General features: G+C 45.6%; 1 protein-coding gene across 2 annotated transcripts in view; it reads left to right on the top strand.

Annotated features, from left to right (window-relative positions):
- The window catches only part of ABL1 (ABL proto-oncogene 1, non-receptor tyrosine kinase), a 133,631-nt gene that overhangs the window by 92,413 nt on the left and 14,060 nt on the right, over positions 1 to 27,158 (top strand). For both annotated transcript variants that reach the window (XM_060100545.1, XM_060100547.1), the window contains exons 2-4: positions 11,648 to 11,821; positions 12,364 to 12,659; positions 19,922 to 20,194. In XM_060100545.1, coding sequence (XP_059956528.1) covers positions 11,648 to 11,821; positions 12,364 to 12,659; positions 19,922 to 20,194 — 743 coding nt within the window. The remainder of the gene's footprint in view (positions 1 to 11,647; positions 11,822 to 12,363; positions 12,660 to 19,921; positions 20,195 to 27,158) is intronic.

Genomic DNA, 27,158 nt, shown 5'->3' with positions numbered 1-27,158 from the left:
TAGAATAGAGCTAAACCCACCCATAGTTTTTCTTGTTGTTAAGAAAACAGTTTGTTTCCAAGTTTGCTTTGATGCATATAATTAATACTTCCTGTCCTTGGTTTTAAGGAAAAGTATCTTCCCTTCCTCTGACCCTTTTTTTTTAAAATATAAATTTATTTATTTTTTGGCTGCGTTGGGTCTTCATTGCAGCGCGTGGGCTTTCTCTAGTTGGAGCAAGTGGGGGCTACTGTTTGTTGCGGTGCGCGGGCTTCTCATTGCAGTGGCTTCTCTTGTTGTGGAGCACAGGCTCTAGGCATGCGGGCTTCAGTAGCTGTGGCTCGTGGGCTCTAGAGCGCAGGCTCAGTAGTTGTGGCGCATGGGCTCAGTAGTTGTGGCTCACGGGCTCTAGAGTGCAGGCTCAGTAGTTGTGGCACATGGGCTTAGTTGCTCCCCGGCATGTGGGATCTTCCCGGACCAGGGCTCGAACCCGTGTCCCCTGCATAGGCAGGAGGATTCTTAACCACTGAGCCACCAGGGAAGCCCTCTGACCTTTTCTTATTCCCATGGTGAATATTTTAATTGTGGAAGAAAACTCCCGTTGGTTCATGGTTGGCATCTTATTTCTTCTCTCTAGAGGCAGCATTTCCACAGCTCCAAACATATGAAAGCTGAAAATTTCATACTACTTATTACCTTTATTGCAAAATCAAATAGTAATTTTGCCAGTGTAATCACTGGTCTGGAATAGAAACAGGAAAAATCATTGATGAGTAGGTTTTTAAAATCCATAACATTGTATAACATGATGACTATAGTTAACAATACTGTATTGTTTATATGAAAATGGCTAAGAGAGTAGATCTTCAAATTAAAAGTTCTCATCACAAGGAAAGTAATTTGTAACTATGTATGGTGATGGATGTTAACTAACTTTCTTGTGGTAGTCATTTTACAATATATACATATATCCAATCTTTACGTTGTACACCTTAAACTTATACAATGTTGTATGTCAATTACATCTCAATAAAACTGGAAAAAAGTAAAACCAAAAGTATGTATAACAAGAACTGAAGATCAGATGAGTCATTGGAAGAATTTAACTTTTCCTCTGTAATGGTGAATCATCATTAAATACCCAGAAGAATGACTTACAAAATAAATTCTTAGGTTAGTTGTGGGGGTTTTTTGTTTGTTTGTTTGTTTTTTTACTTTTTTTAGTGGAAAACTTTTAAACCTGTAACAAAAGCAGACAGCATAATGAATGTCCTTGTACTCATCGCCCATCTTTAACAGTTATCACTTATGGTCAGTCTTGTTTTCTTGCCTAAGCCATTTGGAAGAATAGCTTGCGAGTTACTGACTTTTGCGAGACTAACTTCGTCCTCAGATAATGACAGTTGTTTTTCTCTGAAATTGGTTTTCAAATCCTTCTTTCTTTTTCATTCATTCATTCATTCATTTATTTATGGCTGCGGTGGATCTTCGTTGCTGCACGCGGGCTTTCTCTAGTTTCGGGGAGCGGGGCCACTCTTCGTTGCGGTGTGTGGGCTTCTCATTGTGGAACACAGGCTCTAGGCACATGGGCTTCAGTAGTTGTGGCGCACTTTCTTAATCCTTCTTCCTTAATCCACACCTTCGATACTTTGTTATACTGTATGTTGGGTGGTGGTGATAGAGAAGATAGACAGAAGGGAGAGATACAGACAGACTGGGAGACAAAGACAAGAAGTCAAGATAAGAGGGAAGGAAGGGGTGGGGGCTGGGACAGGGGCAGAGAGGGGATGGGGGTGGCAGGGAAGAGATCCAGAGATGAGAAGGAAAAAGAGCCAGATCATGAGAGAGCAGTGCTGGAGACTGAGTGAGACCGACAGACTGACAGACAGACAGGTGGCTGATGGATGGATAACTGGAGGGAGAGCAGGTGAGTCCCTTCACCTCTGCTTCCACTTCCTGCCCTCTCAAGTGCACTCGGTACTAGCTGTTATTCACTCACGTTCAGTGGCATAAACTTTAGCCTTCTTACTCTTAAATTCTCTTTGGAGACCTAATCCTTATCAGTCTCACCAGTCCTCAAATTCACCTGATAGCATTGTACATTGAATACCTTAAAATTTAATTTAAAGGCGGGCCATGGGCTTCCCTGGTGGCGCAGTGGTTGAGAGTCTGCCTGCCAATGCAGGGGATGCGGGTTTGTGCCCTGGTCCGGGAAGATCCCACGTGCCGTGGAGCGGCTGGGCCTGTGAGCCATGGCTGGTGAGCCTGCGCGTCCGGAGCCTGTGCTCCACAATGGGAGAGGCCACAACAGTGAGAGGCCCCCGTACTGCAAAAAAAAAAAAAAAAAAAAAAAGGCGGGCCATGAGTAGAATTAGCCATTGCTTTTTGGAGCCAAGATACCTGTTTGGGGGTCATGTTCACTTACTCCAATTAGCAATAGGAATAATAATGACTAATGAGACATTCTGGGGAACTTGCCTGCCATTGGGCAGCCCCTTCACTTAAGTCAGTCGGGTCTAAACTGTCCCAGGAGCCTTGATGATGCTTTAAAAGAGAACAGGAATTGTGAAATGAGTGCTTTCAAACCATCCCAGGCCTGGCAGGCAGAGGGGAAGGCTTTCAGTCTGTTGCAATGGCCTGTGACAGAATAAAGATGCTCTTAGGGTTAGCAGGCTCACTGTGGATAGTTTGCATCTGGGCCAGTACAGGGATTCATGGAACCTTTCTTCACCCACAGACAAGAAGTGTGTAGAGGCATTGGGATCTCACCGGGTGTCTGCCTGTTAGGAGACTGTAACAAACGGGTGTCTGCCTGTTAGGAGACTGTAACAAACGGGTGTCTGCCTGTTAGGAGACTGTAACAAACGGGTGTCTGCCTGTTAGGAGACTGTAACAAGTCCTGTTTCTTTTGGAAGCACAGAGAAATGTACTTTCCTGTTACACCTTGTTTTAGGATCTTGGCCATGGTTTACATTCCATTAAAAAGTTACTGTATTTCCTAGATCTTTATAAAAGTTTTCCTGGTCAGGTTGCATTTGCTTTTCATCTTTTTTTTTTTAATATTTTATTTTATTTTTTAAATTTTATTTATTTATTTATTTATTTATTTATGGCTGTTTTGGGTCTTTGTTTCTGTGCGAGAGCTTTCTCTAGTTGTGGCAAGCGGGGGCCACGCGCAGGCTCAGTAATTGTGGCTCACGGGCCCAGCCGCTCCGCGGCATGTGGGATCCTCCCAGACCAGGACCCGAACCCGTGTCCCCCGCATCGGCAGGCAGACTCTCAACCACTGCGCCACCAGGGAAGCCCTGCTTTTCATCTTTACTGTCTGTCATTTCTGCTTTTCTTAATTCAGGCTAACAGATAATTAAGGTGCACTCTTCAATCATGACTTAATATTTTTACCTTCTTGCTAAAGACAAACAAGTACAGGGTGTTCTTACAATTGAGTTCATTTTAAGAAACACTGAGCGGTGTGGTGCTGTATGTCCTGCATTGCGTTAGGCAGGTGCTGAAGACTCTGCTAAGAATGCCTGGTCTCTGCCCCAAAGGAATTCACATTATTGTGGTAACAATAATAAGAGAAGGAATAATTATCCTGTAGTGCAGTGCCCTGCCAGGTACCACTCCCGCATTCGTGCAAAAATTCTCTGCATGCAGTATGCGTTGACCCCTCCTGATGGCCCAGCTAGGTTGAAACCATCGTGCAGTTGAGAAACTGAGGCTCAGAAATTAACATCTTAAAGACATGGTGGGCTGAGATTTGAACAAGGCTTGTCCACCCTGGAGCCCAGGCTTACTGTACTGCAAGGGACATGGGAACAGATTCCTTACTGTGTCCCTATCAGACACCAAGTGCTCCCCAGATGAGGTGAAGGGGAAGTAGTCAATGGGGGGAGAGGCGGTAGCGGGGCAGACAGACCCGTCAGAGGTTTCCTAGAGGGCGTGAGGGCGCAGGATGCGGAGTGGGCTGGGAAGGCATTCCAGGGCGAGTGACTGGCCCTTGTCCAGGTGCACACGGCTGAGGCAGCAACAGGGAAACTGCAAGGCATTTGGGGAGGCTGGGTGAAGAGTGGGTGTCAGGGGGAAGGTGCTGCTTGTGGAGCGCGGACTTCTCCTGCCCAGCCGTTTTCTGAGGGCCTGTGTTCCTCGCTGGGCTAGGAGCAGTGTCGCCTGCAGTATCGGCAAACTGCCAGCTCTCCTGCAAGGCACATGATAGCACTGGTCCTTCTGTGGCCACAGGTGACAGTGCTTAGTCTTGATAAATGCGACTGAGCGTTGACAGGCAGAGCTGCCTTGCAAGGTTTCTGTTCTGCCTCTTGGCCAGCAGCCATCTCAGTGGGTTTTAGCAGAAGAGTGGCTCGGCCAGATCTGCATTTTAGAACGACTGCTCTGGTGGCAGTGTGGAGGTGGAATGAAGTGGGGGGTCAAAGGGGGAAACCAGTCAAGGGCGTGGTGGGGCCTGGAGAGTACGGGACTGATCAGAGGTTTAGGGGGGAAAGTGGCCAGGCTGTGGGTGTGCGCTTACTGGGATGAGAGGGAGGGGGGTGTGAATGATGGGGTTCAGAATGGTTTGAACACCGTAGGGTCTTATTTTGTATTGGTCTTTATACTTCATTTGCAGTAACGGTAGACTTCTTTGACAGTAGATTCTTAGAAGGTGACACAAAATTCCTTTTATTTTTTTGCTTTCTGGCGGAGGGAGGGGGGCAGGGACTGTGTATCTTCAGAAGGGAGCACTGTGTATCTGGACTGCTGATAGGGACAGAGGTTAGCATGGAGAATTCTGTTTTCTAAAGTTGGCTAGGAACACTTTAATGTAAAAAGATTCCCAGACATAGTTAGACCTTGGGCTAAATTAAATAACTTTATTTTTTAACTTTTTATTTTTTAAAGGAGATTTCTCTAAGAAACCCATTTAATTTATTACCTACAATGCCCCTAAGTGGGAAGTAATAAAACTGCATTTATCTATAAAGAAAACTGAATAATGCGGGCTTGGCACTAATTTATTGCAGCCCCCTTTCTCCGCTCCTCTCCCTGTCAGGTTACTGGGGTTCTAGTGAACCAAATCTGTAGTGTAGCAGTTGTGAACCTGCAAGGCCCTCGGGGTCTGGCATGGAATTCGGAGCCTCCATGTCCTTGGATGGAAAAATATTCAAACTTTATTTCACTAAACATAACTGAAAATTAGTATATTATTCTTTTAAGAATGTAGGTAACAAACCACAGTAATATTAGCAGTACTTGTGACTTTGCCACCGGTAGAGATCAGATATTTTCATATCATGTAACAATTGTAATTATTACTTACATTCATTACTACTTTGAAATGACAGTAGCTACTACTAGAGCTTGTTATTTAAGGTGTTAATAAAGGAACATATATTTAATGCATTAATAAAGAAGCACCGTACCACAAATTCCTTCTTTAAAAATATTTTGAGGACTGTTTCAATAGAGTTGTTTTCCTTTGCAGTACTCCATATGTATTTTTTTTTTTTTTTAGATGTTGGGGGTAGGAGTTTATTAATTAATTTATTTATTTTTGCCGTGTTGGGTCTTCGTTTCTGTGAGAGGGCTTTCTCTAGTTGTGGCAAGCGGGGGCCACTCTTCATCGCGGTGCGCGGGCCTCTCATTATCGCGGCCTCTCCTGTTGCGGAGCACAGGCTCCAGATGCGCAGGCTCAGTAGTTGTGGCTCACGAGGCCAGCTGCTCCGCAGCATATGGGATCCTCCCAGACCAGGGCTCGAACCTGTGTCCCCTGCACTAGCAGGCAGACTCTCAACCACTACGTCACCAGGGAAGCCCGCTCCATAGGTATTTGATGCATTTACAAACTGTATTCTGAGAAGGAGTTCCTGGGCATCACCAGAGGGTCCACAACACAGCCCAACTGAAGACCCCTCCCTTAGTAGCCTTGATGTGTCAGGCTGGCCTTGGGTCCCTGTGTTAATCCTGCTTGTCTTGCCAGGCACGGTCTGGTTCAGGGTCCACCTCCTTCCTACTGAGCTCGCCCCCCCGCACAACTCCTGGCCCTCAGTGTCTGTGTCCTTATCAGTTAATCCGCAGGACAGCGCCCATCTTCTATTAGACTTTTGCTTTGAGGGTGTGTAAATTTTCATGAACTGTGTTCCTCCCACAAGGAGCGGAGGCTGTGTGACGATTCCTTGCATCGTTACCACGTTGCCCTACCCCTGCTCCCCAGCAGCTGACACAGTGTTTTGGGGTGCTGGGAACATTTTGTTCAGAATGAGAACTTAATGCCAAGGCTATATTCAGCCAAACTTGTTTTTTTAAATAATTTTAACTGCTCCGGTGAGGGTGTAAATTACAAAATAAAGGACCCTGTATGTAGCATGTAGATAAAATGGCTTTCATCGAGTTCAGATTGTGGGAAATAATACTTTTCCTTTAAGCTCATATCATAAAAAGTTGTATTAGACCGTTATAAACTGACTTGAGAATAGTCTGAGCATGATCTCATCAGTTGGAACCGAGTATGAAATAAAACACGAAGGCTTCCTTCTTTTTTGAAGGATCTGTTTTATAGATTTTTAAATTACAGAGATTCCTTGAGCTAGAGCATAATAATGAAGGGCCCACAAAGGAAATAAGACGAAAGCAACCAGGGTTTAAATAATTGAACGTGAGCGAAAGTAAAGGGAATGTGTATCACAGGCGACACGCCCCACCCTCGCGCCCCTCCCCCGCACTGAACCCCAGTGAGAGCCCCAGTGTGGATAGTAATGACTGCCGCAGAGCTGGCTGCTCTGACTCTAGAAGGAACCGTGACCTTGGGCACGAGCGCCAACAGGAAGGTAGGAAGCTTCCCAGGGATGTTTTTCCTGGAGGTGAAGCCTCCCCTCCCCTCCCCTCGGGACCGCAGTAGCACATTACTTCCTCCTGCTTTTGCCAGTGCAGCAGCCCCTGAACGTCTAGACAGACATGCCATATGGGAGAATCTTTTGTAAACATTTTTGATCAGTGACTCACAGCTTTAAGAAAGGATTATCTCTGTATAAAATGCTCTTTAAGTTGTACTTTAAAGACCCAAGCTATTTTCTTAGAATACTGTCCAAATAAGTTAATCACACACAGATCCAGTGAATTCTGTGGCATTGTTCTTACAGAATTTTCAGTTTGTTATTCTCGTAGTTGGAGCCATGGCTTTTTAGAGCTTTGGAGGCATTTCTTTAGATAGCACCATTCTTGGTATATGACTTTTCCTGAGTTTTGTTGGTGAGTAGGAACCTTCTCTTTAAAGATGTGGTGAAATAACAAAAGGATTTCCAATGAGATGGGAGACATTTTTGAAGATATAAAAAAACATTTCAAAAATATAACTCAGGGTGCCGCAGAAAATGTGAACTAAAATTTTTAAGAATAATAGATGCTAAGATTTCTTTATCCATTGGCAGAACAGAAGAGGGGAGCTGCTTGGAGCATCCTTTTTTAATGAATCCTTTGAGCTTCTTTAGGGGGTCTAACCTGGGACTGGCAGGAAGTTCGTGTATTAAGCAAGGAAGCTTTAAGTACATTCTGCAACTTTGGCCTTGTAAACTGTGATCATTTTTAAGGTTGACGAGCATAGTTCACTGTGAAATGAAGCAAGGAACTTGGCATTTATACATCGTGAGTCAATTTTGACATCAGCCTGAATTGGGAATTGACTGGAAGGTTTTGGTGTTCGACTGTGGCTACACTTCAGTGTCTCGATCCAGAGGCAAGCATGAGCAATACTTCCCTTTGGGCTTCGGCCATTAATCTGTGGAATGGAGCAAGAACTGGAGAGGAAAACTGAAAGGCTGCCTTGGATTTCCTGACGTCCTGTTGAATCAAAAAGCTGTGGGAGGCCCTTTCCTTCCTGACAAAGGCCTCATCCCCTCACATGAAATTCTCAGCATCTGTCTCCATGTTAGGGACAGTCCCCCTTTAACCCATACTTCAAGTCGACAGTCACCCCTGAGCCAGTATCTGTGTTCTGCCTATTCCAGGTGTTTTCCAGGCTACTTCCCCTGATTATGTAACTTTGATCAAATCCAGATGCTGCAGAATGTTTGATAGAAGAGGTCAAATGGCATTTGAGAAGAAAAGCATTTCTGTATTCATGACTTTGCTTTAATTTCCTGCGTAGGCCTGGTCCGCGAAAGTCGTGTGCTCGTGGCCACGAGGTTGGGACGCTGGAGGGGAATGCACACATACTTTTTCAGGACAGCTTGAGGAGATGCCCTCCCCACCCTGTGTACTTTTTCATGTTAGATGATCAATTATATAAGTGTCCGCTGGCTTCTATATATGACAGGTTTTTTTATTTTTGTAATTGTTTTCTGATTATAAAAACAATCCACATTCATTGTGAGAAATATGCCAAAATACAGAAAAGAATAAAGAAAACTTAAAGTGTTCATAATCCCACCACCCCAAGTTAAATTACTGTTAGTGGTACTGTTAACATACCACCATGCATTAACTACTGTTCACATTTTGATATAGTTCCTTCTGGACTTCTTTCAATTTTTATGAAATGGGGGATTGTTATAGTATATTTCCAAGTTATTAGATATTTTTTCCAAAAATATTTTGAAGGGCTTTATGAATGTATTCTATTTTATCGATGGACCACGAACTAACTATCTTGTATTGATAAATATTGTGTACCTTTCCTTTTCTGTGCTGTTATTTAAAAATCAGTATATACAAATCATTGTGTGGGTCTCCTGGGATAAATTCCTAGCAGTATGTCAAAGGTGATGGAATTCTTTAAAGACTCAGTTCGGTTCACATTTCCAGTTTTCCTCCTAAAATGTTACAGCAATATCTATACCAACTATTAGCATTGTATGAGAGTGCCCATTTCATTGAAATTTTACCCTGTTAGCCTCAAGAAAATGTCCCTGCCCAATTTCTTGGAGAATTTGCATTTCTTTGATTATTAGGAGGGTAGACATGCTTTCTGTGTTTAACGGTAATTTAAATTTTCTGTGCGCTGCTTATTCATAGTTTCGGCCTATTTTTCCATAGAGGAGGGTTTTATCTTTTCCTTTTGATATGCAAGAGTTCTTTTATGTTAAGAATCCTTTGCCTTGGACATATATACACTACCAAAGGTAAAATAGATAGCTAGTGGGAAGCAGCCGCATAGCACAGGGAGATCAGCTCAGTGGTTTGTGACCACCTAGAGGGGTGGGATAGGGAGGGTGGGAGGGAGGGAGACGCAAGAGGGAAGAGATATGGGAACATATGTATATGTATAACTGATTCACTTTGTTATAAAGCAGAAACTAACACACTATTGTAAAGCAGTTATACTCCAATAAAGATGTTAAAAAAATAATGAGTAAAGAAGAGAAAAAAAAAAGAATCCTTTGCCTAATAATTTTAATTAACATCGACGTAACGACAGTAGAAGCTCCTTTGACTTGCTTTCACCCAACTGACTTGCTGAAGTGACCAGCGGCTCGGCTTCCTTCATAACACATGCCTCTCTGGTGCCCACGGGGTAGGGCAGCCACTCCGCTACCACACGTCGCTCCCACGACCTGAGTCACAGCCACACCCAGAGCCACTTGTGTTTCTTTCTATACCTCTTTATTTCAGATACACTTGTTGCTTTAATTACTTGGTTAATATGAAACCAGTGAAATCCAAATGTGAACAGAGATTTGTCTCTGAAAATTTAAGTGAATGTTTTAGGTAGCCTCTGTAAGTGCAGGTAACTTTTTAAAAATTGCTACAGGACTAGGTGTGAGTGACACACCTATAAACACTGGAAGGGATTGTACTGGGATGACATATCGAATGGCTCCAGCTTCTTCTTCCACCTGTGGGAAGCTGAAGTGAGATGGTGCATTATAGGTAGGATGGTAAGACAACATCCAACTGTAAACACATACCCACACTCAAAAGGACAGTCCTTGGCCCTGTCGTCAAGACTAGCAAATCAGTGTACATTCAGGTGGGGTTAGGGGATCACAGATGTTAATTTTCAAAAATTCCCTGGTTTGACCAGCTTTTTTTGGTTAATCGGTCAATCTGTGATCATGATGGCACTAGATACACTTTTAGAGCTGCTGCAGGTACTCAGAGAACAGGGCCTAACACATCACTAAGCCTTTTGCACCTTCTAGGAAATGGTAGTGTTACAAGACGCTCTTCCTTGAAATTATCTTTGCCCTCAAGATTCATAAAGCGAAATTACCAAGCACAGTAGTGACATAATTTGGGATCTTCTCTTTTAGAAAAACAATTCCTGAAGGTTCACTATAGTCAGTATACAAAAGCTAGAATTGAGAGGCCTTCTTATTTATGTTCTATTGGTTTATTCCAAAGAGATAGTTTAAAGAATGTTTGTTTCTGAAAGTTCTCCAGTTGCATTTCTGGAAGTTTAGGCTAGTCTCTCAGATGTATTAGGTGCCTCCCGTGTCTTTTTTGAAGTGAGTACTACAGAATCACGCCCATCCCTGAGATGGGTGTTATTGCCCAAGAAAAGATGTTTGGGGGTCCTCTAAATCCATAAAAAGGGAAATTTAAAACAATTTTGTTCTGTTGCCATTTATGTTTGGTGTAAACAGATGGTAGATCTTTCCATTCTTCTCAAATTAGAATTTTCCCCTTTCCTCCTTTTTAAAAGTTTGAGTTCTTAGCCATAATATTCTATAACTGTTAAGATCTACTTGGAGTAGATTTGCTGGTGTGAAAGGACCCATGGAGAGTTTGAACATAGTTCAAAAAAAAAAAAAAGAAAAGAAAAAAAATTTCAGGAAAAAATATTGAACTGTATTTATCCCTGTAGTGAGTAATAGTCACACATTCCTAATGTAGAAGATGTTGATTGGTTTTCAACTTTTAGAATCTACCTATAGACAAAAATGAAAGACTTTATTAAAGAATAGAAGAACAGAATTTCTTTTACATGAAGTGGAAGAAAATGTAAAGAAGGCCATACTTTGAGTGTAGAGCGGGGAAAGCTGGAAGAAAGGGTAGGATGTTAATATCCTTATCTTGTGAGGTAAATAGTTGAGAGATACGGTCTCTAGCAGGAAGAAAAAGAAATAAAAATGTAAGTCTGTTACTGAAAATGCAAAGGTGACCAGTAGAGGCTGGTGCAGGAGAGATGGGGGGAGAGGGAACAGCGATGATAATGATACAGCTTCTGTGCAGAGAGATGGAGGTGGTCACCAAGAAAACAGCTGTTGCCTCTGGGTGTAGAGGGGAGTGGGATGGAAACTGTTTGTCCTTCATTGTAAGCTCTTCAGCACTATTTGACTTTTAAATTATGCACGTTTATTAACTTTCAGACATTTAAAAATGCTTTAAAGCAAGAAACTTTTGCTCCGTGTTATAACATAAGCAACGGCAAAGACGTGTGAGGATGGACTGTCTCTATTTCTAGTTGAATTTTTTGAATTAGTGAACTTAAAAAGTTTAAACCATTTGGGAACGGTAGTTACCACTCTGGAATGTAAATATTTAGGGTTTTTCACAAGATTTGGGAAAGGAAGAGTCCGTTTTTTTAAATCACCTTTCTGATTAATAGGTAATACGTGCAGATGTTAAGAAATGAAATCAATTAAGAATATATATAATGTTGGATACACAGACTTTTTTGCTCCTGAGAATAAAACTTTCTTCCCTGTTTCTTTCTTCTGTTTCTCTCTTTCTCTTCCAGAAGCCCTTCAGAGGCCAGTAGCATCTGACTTCGAGCCCCAAGGTCTAAGCGAAGCAGCTCGTTGGAACTCTAAGGAAAACCTTCTCGCTGGTCCCAGCGAAAATGACCCCAATCTTTTCGTTGCACTGTATGATTTTGTGGCCAGTGGGGATAACACTTTAAGCATAACTAAAGGTAAAAGAGCTGTGGGCAGCTGGTGATCGTTGCAAGAGACAGAAAGCCGGGGAAGCCGGAGCCGGACTGGCTGCCCCTTTGCTGGCGGAAAAAGCAGCTTTAGTTTGGAATGCAGAGAGACCCGAAAAACTAACAGCATCCTTGCAAGAGTCACTTTTCCTTAAGGAGAAGAGATCCTGCATAGTTCTTGGCAAAAACAGAGCTTTCCCTATTTTATATTGAAAAAGACATCTGGACCAAACACTGAAAACACTTTTTTTTTTAAGAAAAAGTATCTTTTCACTAAAAGCTTCCTTATATTAGAAACAAAGCACTTGAGTAATAGATTTATAAAAACTGAGGCTATGTATTTATCTGCATATGTAATATAAACAGGAAGCTTCCTACTCATACGCTTGTAAATACATATATTTATGTGGACTTGTTAAAATGAAATAGGTATTTAGGAATTTGGAGATCTTTAGTAATCATAGAAGAGTACATGAGAATGAACGAATTAGCTTCTAATACTGATATGTCTGGTTTGGTTCTTTTCTTCTAAGGTGAAAAGCTCCGGGTCTTAGGCTACAATCACAATGGGGAATGGTGTGAAGCCCAAACTAAAAATGGCCAAGGGTGGGTCCCAAGCAACTACATCACGCCAGTCAACAGTCTGGAGAAACATTCCTGGTACCATGGGCCCGTGTCCCGCAACGCCGCTGAGTACTTGCTGAGCAGTGGGATCAACGGCAGCTTCTTGGTCCGGGAGAGCGAGAGCAGTCCTGGGCAGAGGTCCATCTCGCTGAGATACGAAGGGAGGGTGTACCACTACAGGATCAACACTGCTTCTGATGGCAAGGTAGGGGGCCCCAGGCAGGGGAGCCTATGGGCCAGGGTGGGCACAAGAGGTCCTGCTGCTAGGCTGATACGTTTTTGCAATAAAGCTCAACCAAGAAGATGTTTGAAACAGCAGGCATCATCCCACTAGCCTTGTTAAAGACCCTCCGTTGAGGACCGATCATGTGACATTACAAGTCCACGGGCTGATGTGGTTCTCTGATTGTCCTGCTGGAGTTTGGTTGTTAGCAGTTTCATAAGATAAGTGGATTGTCTGTTGGGTTTTGGACGTATTTATTACACTAAGACTCTTCCTTTTTAAAAAAAAATCTCTTATGATGAAAGTAATTTATCCTCAGTGAGGACAATTCACACAATAGATGGTTATTTTTAAAGTGAAAGACCACCTTAATAGCACCTCCCCAAAACAAGTCTGGTACGTGGCTTTCTTTCTATAGATAAAATCACATTTGTGTGTGTGTGTGTGTGTGTGTGTGTGTGTAATATATATATACACACAGTTTTTAAACAAAAATGGGATCATGTCATACCCGTGTATTTCCAAACCCAAACTGTAGTTTTGTAAAGGAGTTGATATATATGGTTTTGTGATCATCATATAAACAGTCATTAAGAGTCCATGAAGGGAAGGGAGAAATTAACATTTACTGAGTTCCTACTGTTTGCTGGGGCATTTTTCAATCTTCATTTCTTTTAAACCTCACCTTAGTCCTTAGGGCAGATACTGCTTTCAGCTGCGTTTTTGCATTAAGGAAACGAAGGCTTAGAGGGATAAAATTTCTTGCTGAAGATCACGCAGTGAGTAATTGATGGAACTAGGCTCAGATTCCACTGTCTGCTCCACTGCACCATGCTGTCATTGAGGGTGTAGATAGGTGGATTGTCGGGATGGGCCCACATGGTGTATGTATTTTTTAGTAATATGTAATGCATGCACATGGTTTAAAAAAAAAAAAAGAATTACCGTGAAACATAATTCTGTCTCCTAGTTCAGTTCCCCTGCCCAGAGGCAACCACTGTGACCAGTTTCTTCCAGAGTTCCCCAGTATATATATGTTTATATATTTTAAAAAAAACACATGATGCATAATCTATGCTGTTCTGCGTCTTGCTTTTACCGCCTAATAATATATTTTGGAGATTGTTTTATGGCAGCACATTTAGAGCTACCTCATTCTTATTAATGACTGCCTAGCAGGGCTGGACCATCATTTATTTAAGCAGTCCCCTGCTGGCCGACTTTTAGGCTGTTTCCAGTCTTTTGCTGTTATAAATAATGCTGTTGTAAAGTGGATTTCAAACCTTTAAAAAAAAAAACAGCCCACTGTAAAAAAAAAAAAGAAAAAAAAAGTTTTCCATCACCATCCAGTACACACACTGGGAACAGAAGGTTCATGAAACCCTACTTACTCTGACTGTACGTAATGCATTCCGATCTTTTATATACCATTCTGTTCTGTTTCTTTTTTTTTTTTTAACTCCTGGTCACAATGCCCTGAGTTTATTTCATAGACCCACTAGTGGGTCACGACTGGCATTTTGAAAATACACTGCACATACTTCTTTGTGTACAGTCCAAGCATATTCAAGGTAAGCTGCTAGAACTGATTGGCGGTTATGTGTATTTAAAACTTGTGTAGATATTGCCAAATTACTTTCTTTAGAAATCGTACAGATGTGTTTTCTCACCAGCCATGTTGTGAGAGTGCGTGTTTCCCCTTCCCCTCATCAGCAGTATATTCTCAGACTTGTAAAAACATCCCTGTCACTGATTGGTAAACATGGTATCTCATTATGTTTAATATACCTCTGCTTCCTATGCCATCTACTAAACTCATCCTTCCCTGTGTATTTGAGGTATACCAAATTTGCATATGTATTTAGGTCTGTTCTCTTCCATCCGTCTGTCTGTTCATATGCCAGAATCAGACTTTTAATTGTTATGGCTTTATAATATGTTTTAATATCTGGTAGGGCTAGTTTAGTTCCCTCTTCTTTTTTTTTTTTTTTTTTTTTTTCTTGGCCGCGCCATGCAGTGGCATGCAGGATCCTAGCCCCCCACCACCACCACCGACCAGGGATCGAACCCATGCCCCCCTGCAGTGGAAGCGCAGAGTCCTAACTACTGGGAAGTAGTGGGAACTACTAGGAACTGGGAAGTCCCTAGTTCCCATTTCTTAATCTTGCTAGCATTTTCCTGGCTATCCTCACACATCCATTTGTACCACACAAATGCACAATACGTTTCTTTTTTCAGTGTTCTTATCTGTTGTTTTTCCTACATGTCTCAAAGTCTTCTGGCTAAAGTCCTTATTGCCAATATCTGATCCTTTTCATCATTGCACATGTCTTTATACCAGCCCTGTAGTCTGTAGGACAGACAGCATAGTCTGCCTTTGATGTGTGACCAGAGAGCGGCCTCATCAGCATGCTTTTCAGGTCATTGTTCTCATCCCAGATGTGGGACTAGGTCCTCCATTCTGTGGGATATATTGCAGGGTGCTGGGCCCTTGGAAACCTTGACTTCAGACCACAAGGGTGCCTTTTTAGTGAATTAGAACACCAGAGTGCACCGCCCATGAGGGAGGTGATTTCCTGGAGCTGACAGCTTGCTTCCCATCTGTGCCGTTTATCCAGGGCGAGCCCCGCTGCACCACGGTAATCAGTTGAGGTTTGTACTGAACAGGATAATGGTTCCTTTTCCCTGGAGCTGTTTAATCAGCATCCTTGGAACAGATGCAGGCAAGCATGATCTAGTCTGACAACTCATTAGCTGGGGGTTGGTCTAAAATATGGTGAAAAGGGGGAGAGCAAAGCCTACATGGATACATGATTTGCAGAATTTGAGAGTCATCTGACGAGGAAGCTGAGCCCTCTGTCTAAAAGCTCACGTGTGCCAGGTGGGTTCCTTTCATTCCAGGTAGAGCACAAGGAACCCATTTGATCAGGCTGTACCCTCTACGCATCAAAGTGACCTGGGCATCTTGCCCTCCTCCTTCCCTCCCCGGCAAAGACTCTCCCTTCAGCTGTCCGAGCACCTGGAGACTTCTCAACCCACGGGGTCATCCGGCCACACTCGAGGGGGCTCTGTTGGGTGGGATTATATTCCTGGAATGAGTGGAACAGTGTCAGAGTCGGGGAGGGGGGGTATTATAACGACGCATGGGACAGTGTGGCTCGGCGTTGAAAAAAAGCTGCTCACATAGCAGAGCTTTGATGCAATCCTTTTTGGATTTAGAAGGGGAAAATTTAAAGTTTGGTGGGAGGAATAGGCCGGGGTTGAATACGTTTTAATTCTTATTTTCAAATTAGCTAATCTTTAGAAAACAACTGAATTTAGAAGATTCTTCTCTAAGGCCCCAAAGGATTTCTTTCTGCCTCCACCCTCTTGGCTCTGGTTTACCTCCCTCCCATGTTCCTGAGCTTTCAGCAGCCGTTGTCTGTTGGTCAGTCAGCCCGGGGCCACCGGCTCAGGGCCCAGAGCCTAGGACTCTGGGAGTTTCAGGCTAGACTCTTGAAAGCACCATAACAAACTGAGCCATTGCTGTTTCCTAGGCGTCCTGAGAGTCTTAACAGCCCTCAGATACCCTGGGATTTGGTTTTCCTTCTTGCTGCTTTCTTAAAGTTTGGAATCCTCTGCCAATGTAGTGGAATTAGAGACTGATTTCCCTCCTCCACCGCCCACTCTCAGTCATTCTTCACTTGTTCTGGTTCTCTGTGCCTGCGTCTCACGTACCTGGGTGGGTTGCTGCCACCAAGCCCCACGATTATAGCTCTTGATAGAGTCTTTCCTCTCCTTCCTTTTCTCCAAGAGATGCAGTTGACGTTTATTTTCATGGTCTCCTAAAGTGACAGGTTGGGGTTGACAGGAGTGGAGTTCAGGCATCAGCTTCAGCAGGGGTGGCAGGACACTGGCTTAGCAGGTGCAGGCATCTGGTGAAAAGCCTGCTAAACCGTAGCTGATCTTCCCTCGTCGAGGAGACTGGGGGCCTTATTGTGAAGTACTGCTTCATTATTAAACACTGCCTTCCTGCTGGTATTTGAGTAGCTTGGAGGTTGGTTGGCGGGGGGGTCACTTCCTGGCCTTGCAGCCTGTAAATACTACGTCCCAGGTGGGGCTCCAGGGTCTGAGGCAGCCAAAGGTTGCACACGTCCGATAAGCCTGTGAGTCTGGCTGTCAGGAGGAAAGCTGTTTCTGGTGAGTTTCTTTGACAAGTCCTATCTTTCTGGTCCCTGCATGATTAGGAAGAGGCACACCCTGGCTGAGCACCCAGAGTGTTTATGTAACTGGGTGCATAGCATAATGACATGTCATTCATAACACTAATTTCACTTTCTTCTGTGAACATGCCATGAATTCCTGATGAAGATTACCCAATTCGCTAGCAAAATGCTGCTCACAAACTAGCACTAATCAGAAGGAAGCCACCAGCCTTGACTGTTAGAGAAGATGACTGTGCAGTACATTTAAGGGAGTTTCAATATTTAATGTGTTGGTACGTTGGTATTTTATGTTGAAAAATGAACTGAGTTTTGGGGTCTGTAAATTTAATTATTGAAAAAGATAAAGTTTGCCCATTCAGTGAAACCTCCCATAACTCTGAAACCTCTAATAAAGGAGCCTGAGAGGGAATCAGCTGAGACCAAGAACAAATTCTGCATAAACTAGGGCTTCGGGGAGCCATTAACATTCTGGGCGATTGAGTGAACTTAATCTTCGGGTTGGGGGGTGCTCCTTTCAGGCTGACAGGGAGAAATAGGTAATGAGCCTTGCTCCCAGGCGACCTGCCCCAGGAGCCCAGCAAGTGAAACAGGCTCTTTTTTTTTTTTTTGCGCGGTACGCGGGCCTCTCACTGTTGTGGCCTCTCCCGCTGCGGAGCACAGGCTCCGGACGCGCAGGCTCCGCGGCCATGGCTCACGGGCCCAGCCGCTCCACGGCATGTGGGATCTTCCCAGACCAGGGCACGAGCCCGTGTCCCCTGCATCGGCAGGCGGACTCTCAACCACTGCGCCACCAGGGAAGCCCAAAACAGGCTCTTTTGCGTGTACTGTGCCAGTGACTTCCAAGGCGGGAGGGGTGCTGTGGCTCCAGGGGGTGCCTTCTCGGAGTGGGTTTTCTCTCTTCTCGTCCCTCCTTAGTAGGAAAAGTGCCCACCGGCTGAGTAGCCAGAGAGAAGAGGGCTTGGAGCATTTGCAGCCTGTAGTGAAGCAGTTGGACAGCTGACTTCTCCAGAGAGGGGCAAGGATTTGGAACTCTCCCTGCATCCCCCGCTCCATCATCTTTGTGAATTGCACGTGCATTGGTGACTTAACACCCAGGAGAGTGCCGTGTTGTCAGTGTGCGGACCTTAAACTAAGGGCAGGCTCAGCGGTGCCCGCCTCTGCTCCCCACCCCGATCCAGCCCCCGGCACGTTCAGGGACCTGAGTGAGGCTCATGGCCTCTCCCTAGAGTGGTTCACTTAGAGGTTTCTCCTCGGTGCCCTGATGTCTAAAAGTAGGGCCTCCTCGCAGGCTTTCTCCTCACCCTGAAAGGTCCTGCTGTTGTTCAGAGGTACCGTCTTCCAGAGGGATGAGGTCCCCAGGGCTGCAGAATCTTTCTGGACAATTCTTGGGTTGCTCAGAATTTTATTTTAGTAGGATTGCTACAGAAAGATTGTAAATTATACATCTCTAAGTCAAAGTTTGCCATTGGCTTGCATGATTTTTAAAAATTTGTTTGTCATCTCCCCAAACAAAAAAGGAAAAAAAAAAATCTCCTGTTAAAGCCTCCTGTTTACCCTCTTGAGACTTACAGATGGTTCCGATTGTATATTTGTTGTTATTTCCTTCTTCTGAAGTATTTTTATTATCTAACATTGCAAACATGCAGAAGGTAATGGAGCCTACCATCGCCGACAGCCAAGGCCTTGGCCCTGCCATATGTGTTTCAGGCTTTTTCTTCCTGTTTCTCTTTCTTAAGTAGTAAGATATTACAGCTACAGCTGACTGATCCTGTTCCTTTTTGTCCCTCTGGCCTCAGGCATCACCACTGTCCCAAATCTGTTTCCTCCTTCCCGTGTCTTTGCAGTTTGGGCACGTCTTAAATGAACACCTAGTCGTGATTCTTAGTATCCTTTCCACCTTCAGCAATCATGGGCTGCCCTTAGTGAGCCAACAGATTCAGTTATGTGCCTGGAGTCCAGATGTTCTATGTGAGTTTTAATGTGAATTGGTTTTGGTAAGGAAGTAACCCCTCACTACGTCACCGAACCAAACAAAAAAGAGAGGAGAAGAAAGATAGCTGTCACCATCCACCTTGTTGCTCTCTGCCAGCCTGCGCCTTTGCCTGCCTCCCCTTCGCAGCGTCCAGACGCGAATGACCCAGGGAGGGGCTCCCTGCCTGGGTCCTCACCCGCTGTAGGTCTCAGTTAGAGACTCACGTGCACTTGTGTCTCATATCCCTTCTGACTTCCCTGTGCCGGAGGAGGCTGTACGGCCTCTGTGCAGCCCTCCCACTCCCCACCCTGTTCTGGGGGAGCGCTGGCGGGAGCATCCCACGTGGGCACACGGCTGGGATTTGCAAGTCTCGCCCTCTGATGCTTCTTACTCAGCCCAAATCGAGGGAGCAGGAATGTGAAGGAGATTTGTGTTTTATAGTGATTTTCATCTCTGATCACTGTTTAGTTCTAGATGATTATATAATTATAGGTTTCAGGTAATAATAATTAAAATTTTCTTTCTTTTCCAGTCAGCAAATGCTTATTAAGTTCTACTCATTATTAATTTAATCAACAACATTTACTGAGTACCTGTTATGTGCTCATCTCTTGTTCTGGACATTGGGGATACAGGATAAAAGCAGACAGCTTAGGGCTCTGTTGTCATGAAGCTGTCATTCTAGTAGCTGGAGGCAGACAGTAATCAGGCAGATAAACAAGGAGTTGGCAGCTAGTGGTAAGTGCAATGCAGAGAAGTAAGACGGGTGATATGGTGACTAACTGGTGCCGGTGATGACTCTACACTGGGTGGTCAGGGACTGCTTCGTGGACATTTACGCTGGGCTCAGAATGGTTACAGAGAGCCAGACACGTGAGCATTAGGCAGGCGGAGGAGGTCCTGGAGAAACACAACATAAGTGGTTTTCTGAACCCTCGGCCCTGTGTGCAGAGTCGTTTATCTGAGGTTCGCTGTGCATTCATTAAATTAAGGCTCAGCGAAGCTGGCCTCCGGAGTTGTTGGCGTGTGTGTCGCTCTGTGGCTGAAGGCCGTCCCTGTCCCCTCAGCTCTACGTCTCCTCAGAGAGCCGCTTCAACACTCTGGCCGAGCTGGTTCATCACCACTCAACGGTGGCCGACGGGCTCATCACCACTCTCCACTATCCGGCCCCCAAACGCAACAAGCCCACCGTCTACGGCGTGTCCCCCAACTACGACAAGTGGGAGATGGAGCGCACGGACATCACCATGAAGCACAAGCTGGGCGGCGGCCAGTACGGGGAGGTGTACGAAGGCGTGTGGAAGAAGTACAGCCTGACGGTGGCCGTGAAGACCTTGAAGGTAAGCCCGGGACCGCCCAGCCGTCCGTCCAGTGAGAGCCTCGCCGCTCACAGCGCCTCAGGGTGGCGCGCCACCTTAGCTCAGGGTGGCCTGTTGCCCGCCGGGGCGCAGCGACGCCTGCCTGTGCGCACAGCCCAGGGCCTCGCTCTTCAGCTCGAGCCGGCCGTGTTTCTGTGTTCGGCTTGACTCATTCTCTTATTCTCAGTGTGTTTCCACATAGCCGAGAGCTGAGAAGTGCTGTGGGTTTTTTGGTGTAAAAAGATTAGTCATTTGGAGGAGTCTTTTCATTCTATGGCAAGGGTGTTTTAAAGCCGTGGGTTTCCATTCTGTTTGTGTGGCATTTGGATCGCTTCCTACTGAGTTAAGAGAAGGGGGGCGGCAGGGGCGGGTCTCTGAGTTGTAGGAGATGTAACCAAAATGCATTTGACTCTTCCGTGGATTTTTGTTGGTGGATTTGAGAGGCAAGTGCATTGGGTGTTTCTAGCAGGTTCCCATTCCCCAAATCGTATGTCCAAACTTCGGGAAGCACAGGTGTGGGCTGCCTCCTCTGGGAAGGCACCAAGGAGACATGGGGGCTTCACAGGGCCTCGGATACTGCCTGCCCGCTGTGGATGACTGCGACTTCCACTCTCAACTGACGCCTGGCGTCTGTAGTCTCTAGCGGCTGTTGGCGAGCCAAGGGAAGGAAGTTCAATTTGCAGGCCTCGCCTCCTTCAAACTGGGAGCCACGTTGTTAGCTGTGGTGAGAGTGTCCCCTAGTGTTGCCCCGTGTGGCTTTCGCTTGCTTTAAATGAACTCCCATTGTGTTGACCTGTGCACAGAAATTGAGAGAGGGAGCCCCGTTTTGCAGCTGTTAACAAAGAAGCAGAACTGAAACACCCACCACTGGGAAAAACGAACCCGAGTGTGTGCATGCTTCTTGAAGGTCGGTCAGGTGCACGCGGCCAGAACGCCCGCCTTTTCGGGACTCGGTCATTTCCCTGCTGCCCTCACTCAAAGGCACCGTAAAATGGAAATTGGGATTTCTGGTTGATATGAAGTGACACTTTAGAGAAACGATTGCATTCTTCAGTCCCAGAAACCAAAGGTGGCTTCCTGCCCTTCATGTTGACTGTGTCCCCTCAGCTTGGTCCTTGGGGCAGGACTGACGCTTGGGGAGGGGGCTGGGGAATGGTGGTGGCATGGGTATTTCGAGGAGCCCTGGATATTTTCCAGATAGGATTTTCTTTAACTTAATAAGCATTTATCAAACTCCTCACTTTTATTTGCCAGACCCTGAGCTTAAAACACTGGGATTGTGGAAATGAATTGGACAGAGTTCTTCACCTCAGGCTGGTCTAGGTGGTTAGAATCATCTGGTTGGTCGTAGTCTAGTTAGTAGGAGAAACAGGCGAGTGTGACAATAATTACAGTGTGGTGTGACAAGGGCTGTGTTAGAGGCACGAGCTCAGAGCTGTGGCACCACACGGGGACGAGAGGAGGGACGGGTGAGCTCTGCTCAGCAGGGAGAAAGCAGGACGGGAGTTGTGCGCGGGGCGAGCAGGAGTTAGCCAAGGGAACAGGGCCAGGAGAGGAAGGTAGAGGGCAGAGAGGGCTCGCCGAGTCACAGAGGCCTTGAACCCGGCTGAGGGGCTGGGACGCTGTCCCGGAGGCAGTGGGGCGTGTTGAAGGGTTTGACGCACAGGAATAAGGTGGTCGGATTCGCTGTTCTCAGGGACGCCTATGTTGGCGAACCCTCGAATGAGCTGAACAGCTATTGCCCCACTTCCCAGAGCTCAGGCCAGGGCACGGGGAGGCGTGCGCTCCAGTGTCCCAGGGCGGCACACGGCCGAAGACCAGGCCCAGGGAAACTGGGCCTTGACCAGCTTGCAGAAGTGTTAAAGGCGCAGGCGCTACCCACACGTTTGCCAGGGCTTGCCAAAACAAAACAAGAGTAAAAGCACAAAATACACTAGATAGCAGTGCAGGAAAGTCTTGTTGGAAAACTTTAAAAAGAGGTAGAGTTTGCACTTGGGGAAACTGTAGCTCAGTACCTGATGCTGTGCCATTATTTTCCAAACAACTGAAGAAGATGATTCTAGAGGAGGGACCCCCTGGAGCTCGGCGGTCATTTTTTTTTATACCAATACATCAGAATTATCTGGAAGTGGGTGCCTTCTAGAACATACTTCTCTAATGGTGTGTTATTAAGCTTTTTATTATACTTTTAATGATTTTTCCTAAGAGCCTTATTAACTTGTGATCCCATAGTTCATTAAAAAAATTACAGAATATAGTTGCATAGATTTCTGTGAATAGTCACTCCAAGTGGTAGCTAATTAGGCAAAAGGGAATGTGTCATTTTCTTTCTTTTTTTTCTTTTTTTTTTTTTTTACTTGTGAACGTGTTTTTTTTTTTAATAATTAATTTATTTTTGTCTGTGTTGGGTCTTCATTGCTGCGCACAGGCTTTCTCTAGTTGCGGCGAGCGGGGCCTACTCTTCGTTGCGGTGCGCGGGCTTCTCATTGCGGTGGCTTCTCTTGCTATGGAGCACGGGCTCTAGGCCCACAGGCTCACTAGTTGTGGCTCACGGGCTCTAGAGCGCAGGCTCAGTAGCTGTGGTGCACGGGCTTAGTTGCTCCGCAGCATGTGGGATCTTCCCGGACCAGGGCTCGAACCCGTGTCCCCTACATTGGCAGGTGGATTCTTAACCACTGTGCCACCAGGGAAGTCCCAAGAGACTGTGTCATTTTCTAGATGTATATTAACCCAAAATAAGGTACTGAGCAACTGCTAAAGAAATTATCCCTCCTTCCACCCCACCCTGCACAAAAAACATCTGTACAGTATGTTTCCCACTTGGCAAATAAGATTAGTATCAACATTTGGGGCGTTCATCTCCACTACAGACATTGAGAGTTTGAGTATGTTCTAAGTAGCAGTGATGGCTAACATTTATTGATTCTTACTACGTGCATGAGTCTGAGTGCTTTATGCTTTACATAGAGCATCTCATTTAATCCTTCCAACCACCTTAAGAGAAGGCTACTGATATTACCACCATTTAAGGTTGAGAAAACTGAAGCAGAGAGAGGTTAAGTAACTGACCTAGCGTTAGTTCCATGGCTAGCAGTGACAGAGCCAGGATTTGAACCCAGGCATCCTGCTCCAAAGCCCAGGTCTTTTTTAAAATTGTTACTCAGGTTCTGATTTCTCATATACCATGAAAAATATGCATAAACCACAGTTACACATTTTAAAAATCACCTTTTCCCCAACCCCCCGTTCACTTCCCTCACAGGCTGTAGCTACGATCTGCCTCTCTCTCGCAGACTACTTGGGAAACCCTTGCAGTTCTAGCCCGAGCTTTTGTTTGTTCAGCCGGTTCTCACCGAGCCCCTCTTTGTGCGGGACCACCTTGTCCTGGGTGTTTGGTATAGCGGGCCCTCAGTGGTCAGGACCAGACTCTTCTTAACCAGCAGGGGGAGCGAGCCCTACTTTCATCCACCACTGGGCCCTATACCTTCAGGACAAAAGGAAGACCCGAGGAGAAAAAAAGGGAGCCCTAGGTTGGCCCCTATGGATGGGAAACTGGAATTACAACAAAGGCCCCCTGACGGGGACCAGCTATTTGGAATTTTGACACTCTTCAGCAGGTCGTAGGCATGCACTCTCTGTTAAAGGCAGGATGTGCCTAAGAGAGCTGTCAAGTCCAAGAAGCCCCAAGTTTCAGATGAGCTGTATAGTAAGTTTGTAAGTCAGTTTTCTTTCCTGAAACAGTTGTGTACGTAATAGAATTTGGAAAGGTCTACTGTTAATCTAATTGTGTTATTAAAATTGACTCATACGCTAGCTGACAAATTTACTAAAAGAGCAGAAATTAACACTGTTGAAAAAAGTTAAAACTTAGCACTGTACTCAATTCTTTACCTATTTTTCCAATAGGTAATATATACACAGATAGTTTCCTCTACCCTTGGTTTTGGTGTCTTTCCAGAAACAGTCCACATGCACGTATCTTTCTTAACCATACGGCAGTGTGCTCTAGACACTGCTGCTCTCTACCCTCTGTTGTTTACTTAATGTGTCTTGGCAGTTATTCCTTGACAGTACGTGTAAGGTGGCCTTGTTTTTCTATGGATATATTTTAATATCTCACCAGCCTTCAGTAGACGCTTGTCTTCTTTCCACTACTTTGCTGTTACAAGCAGTGCACAGGGCTTCTTGTGTGCACACGTGGGAGGGTGTCCTGTTAGGTCAGCTCAGAGGAGAGCTGCTGGATCAAAGAGCTCGAACCAATTTGCGCTCCACCACTGGTGTGGAGGAAGTGCCTGTTTTCCCTGCCCTCACCAACACAGTGTGTTTCGGTTTGGGTTTTATGTTTGTTATTTTCCCCCGCAGGAGATAAGGGCTCCAGGACAGCATGAACACTGGGCCGTCACACGCGGTGGCTGTCACTTCACGGCGGGACGGGGGCTGTGCGCTGGGGAGAGAGGCTACTGCCATGTCGCAGTCGCTCGGGCAGCGGCTTCCCTTCTGGCCATGGAGCTAGATACGGCCGCAGTACTGGGGGGCCAGAGTCATGGGGGCTCCTCTGTGAGATTGTTTCCCGTGGACTTTTCACTTGAGCTTCAAGTCCCCCACCTGGTTTGTGAACCATCCGCCTTCCTCGGTCTAGCTCGGAAACCCATCTCTCCAACGTGTGGACCCTGGTCGAGCTGATAGGTACAGGGTGGCACTTCGCTGTGCTTGTAACCTTGCTCCCCTGACATCGGGTAAGAACCGGAAGCATGTGGAAACTGATCTATCTTAGACACGAGCCCAGCACTGCGGCCACGGGTCCCTGCTGAGAGGAGGCATGGAGAGGTCTAAAAGCTGTGCAGCAGCAGCGGGGCGCTGAGCTGTGTTTAAAAATAGTGTTCTTTTTTATGCTGTAGAATTCCTACTCTTGGGGATGAGGCCAGTGAGCAAAAAGGACGAAGCTGGTTAGAAAACACCTGTGAGATGTTGAGTCTGGAAGAATGTATCTTTGAGAAAGACCAAAAAGCCAGCGTTAATTAAAGAACCAGGCTGTCTTCCATACAAGCAGTGTGTTTAGTCTGCTTCTCAGGAGTAGAGATCAACTGTGTTAATAATAAAACTGAGTCCCACTAAGTGGGTGCTGACCGTGTTCTGGGCACTGCACTCGGCACTCTGTGCAAGAGGCAGATACTGATGTTCTCTCCATTTGGTAGATGAGAAAACAAGTTCACAGATAATCTGTTATCTATTATGTAGGTAACTTACCATGGTTACACAGCAGCAGAGCTTGGTCGGTATAACTCACAATCATCCTCTTAACCTCTGTGCCAGCCAAAGCATTCGTCCACATCTGGCCAGGCCAGTCAGTCCTCATGAAGAGAGGGCAGTTGACCCAACTCCCCCGCTTGACAGACAAGACTGAAATTCACAGCTTTTATTCAGAGCGTTGCCTTTTGCCCTAATCATTCGGAATTACTTTTATTTTTACTATGTAAATGGAAGAAATCCTCTTCAAAAAGATGATGGAAATTTTTACAATAGAAGTAAAGGAATATAACAGGGATAAGCATCAGGGAAATTTCCAGTTTAACACAGCTAGAAATGTAGGATGCTGTTAGTCGTTTAAATTATAAATTGAACCAGGTCTGATTCCAGCAGGGGGAGACAAGTTCACACTGATTGTCCTGAAAGAAAAAACAAGGAATTATTTATACTGTCCACACATCATGTGCGTGCGGTTCGTGTGTGTGTGTGTGTGTGTGTGTGTGAATGAAGAGAGAAAGGCAGAAGAGGGAAGCCTTAGAAAGCCATAGTGTTCCTTTTGCATGTCCATGCCTCTCAAGACCTAGAACATGGTTCTTGTAGAAAAAAGTCAGTAGCTATAAGAGCAGTGTTATGTCAGAAACGAGTTCACTGTGTGAGGCTCATTACACGGTGCTTTAAATCTGGAAAGCTTCATTTGAGAGCTACTTTTTGAACATATTGTTGCCTGAGCAAGATTCTTAAAGGCCCTGGTCCTTACATGAGCAGCATTGAATCCCCTAGTTCTGGCAGGCACTTGGCTCTCCAGCCGTTGGCAGTAGTAGCGTGTCACCTCGGTGGCTCAGAGCACTCCACGCCAGAAACGGTATGGTCTTCTGAGCATGTTCAGGGGCAGGGAGGACTCCGAAGAATTAAACAGCCAGTGAGGTGGTGGCAGGGATGTGTTCTTTTCCCACCCGTGCAGCTTGACACAGAGACTACCCAAGATGTTTACTTGACATTAGGAGCAGCTCACCATTTTTATTTATTTATATTTATTTATTTATTTATTTTGTGGTACGCGGGCCTCTCAGTGTTGTGGCCTCTCCCGTTGCGGAGCACAGGCTCCGGATGCGCAGGCTCAGCGGCCGTGGCTCACGGGCCCAGCCGCTCCGCGGCATGTGGGATCCTCCCGGACCAGGGCACGAATCCGCATCCCATGCATCGGCAGGCAGACCCTCAACCACTGCGCCACCAGGGAAGCCCCAGCTCACCATTTTTAAAGAGCAATAAACTGTGTCTAAGTTTCAGTCCCATCGAGCTCTAAGCTAAGTGATAGCGGGCTGACACATCTCCTCACTGGTCATGCTTCGCTTGTAAACATGACTGACCAGAGCAAGACAGCACTAAGTAGTGTGACCCGTCCTCTGGAAGTCTTCCCCACGTGCCAGAGTAGGAACCGGCTAGCCACAGTGAGTAGGACACTTTAGCTCTTTGTTTCCCAAAGGGGCAGGTACAGTGTAAATAAAGCACCACATTTAACGTGCAGTTGATAAAGCTTCTCTTGGGGAATCTAGTTTTCAAGAAGCTCTCTCCCTATCTCCCATGCAGTCTTGCTCTTCAGACAGACTCAGACTCCATGTTGAAACGTGGAGGGTGGGGTCCTGCTTCCCTTGCCGGTTTTTATAGCAACAGACTGGGTCATGTATCACCCACCCGCTTC

Source organism: Mesoplodon densirostris, chromosome 6 (assembly GCF_025265405.1).
Source record: "Mesoplodon densirostris isolate mMesDen1 chromosome 6, mMesDen1 primary haplotype, whole genome shotgun sequence".
NCBI lineage: Eukaryota > Metazoa > Chordata > Mammalia > Artiodactyla > Ziphiidae > Mesoplodon > Mesoplodon densirostris.
The sequence above is the reverse complement of the archived record's forward strand: the minus strand, read 5'-3'. Positions and strand labels throughout refer to the sequence as shown.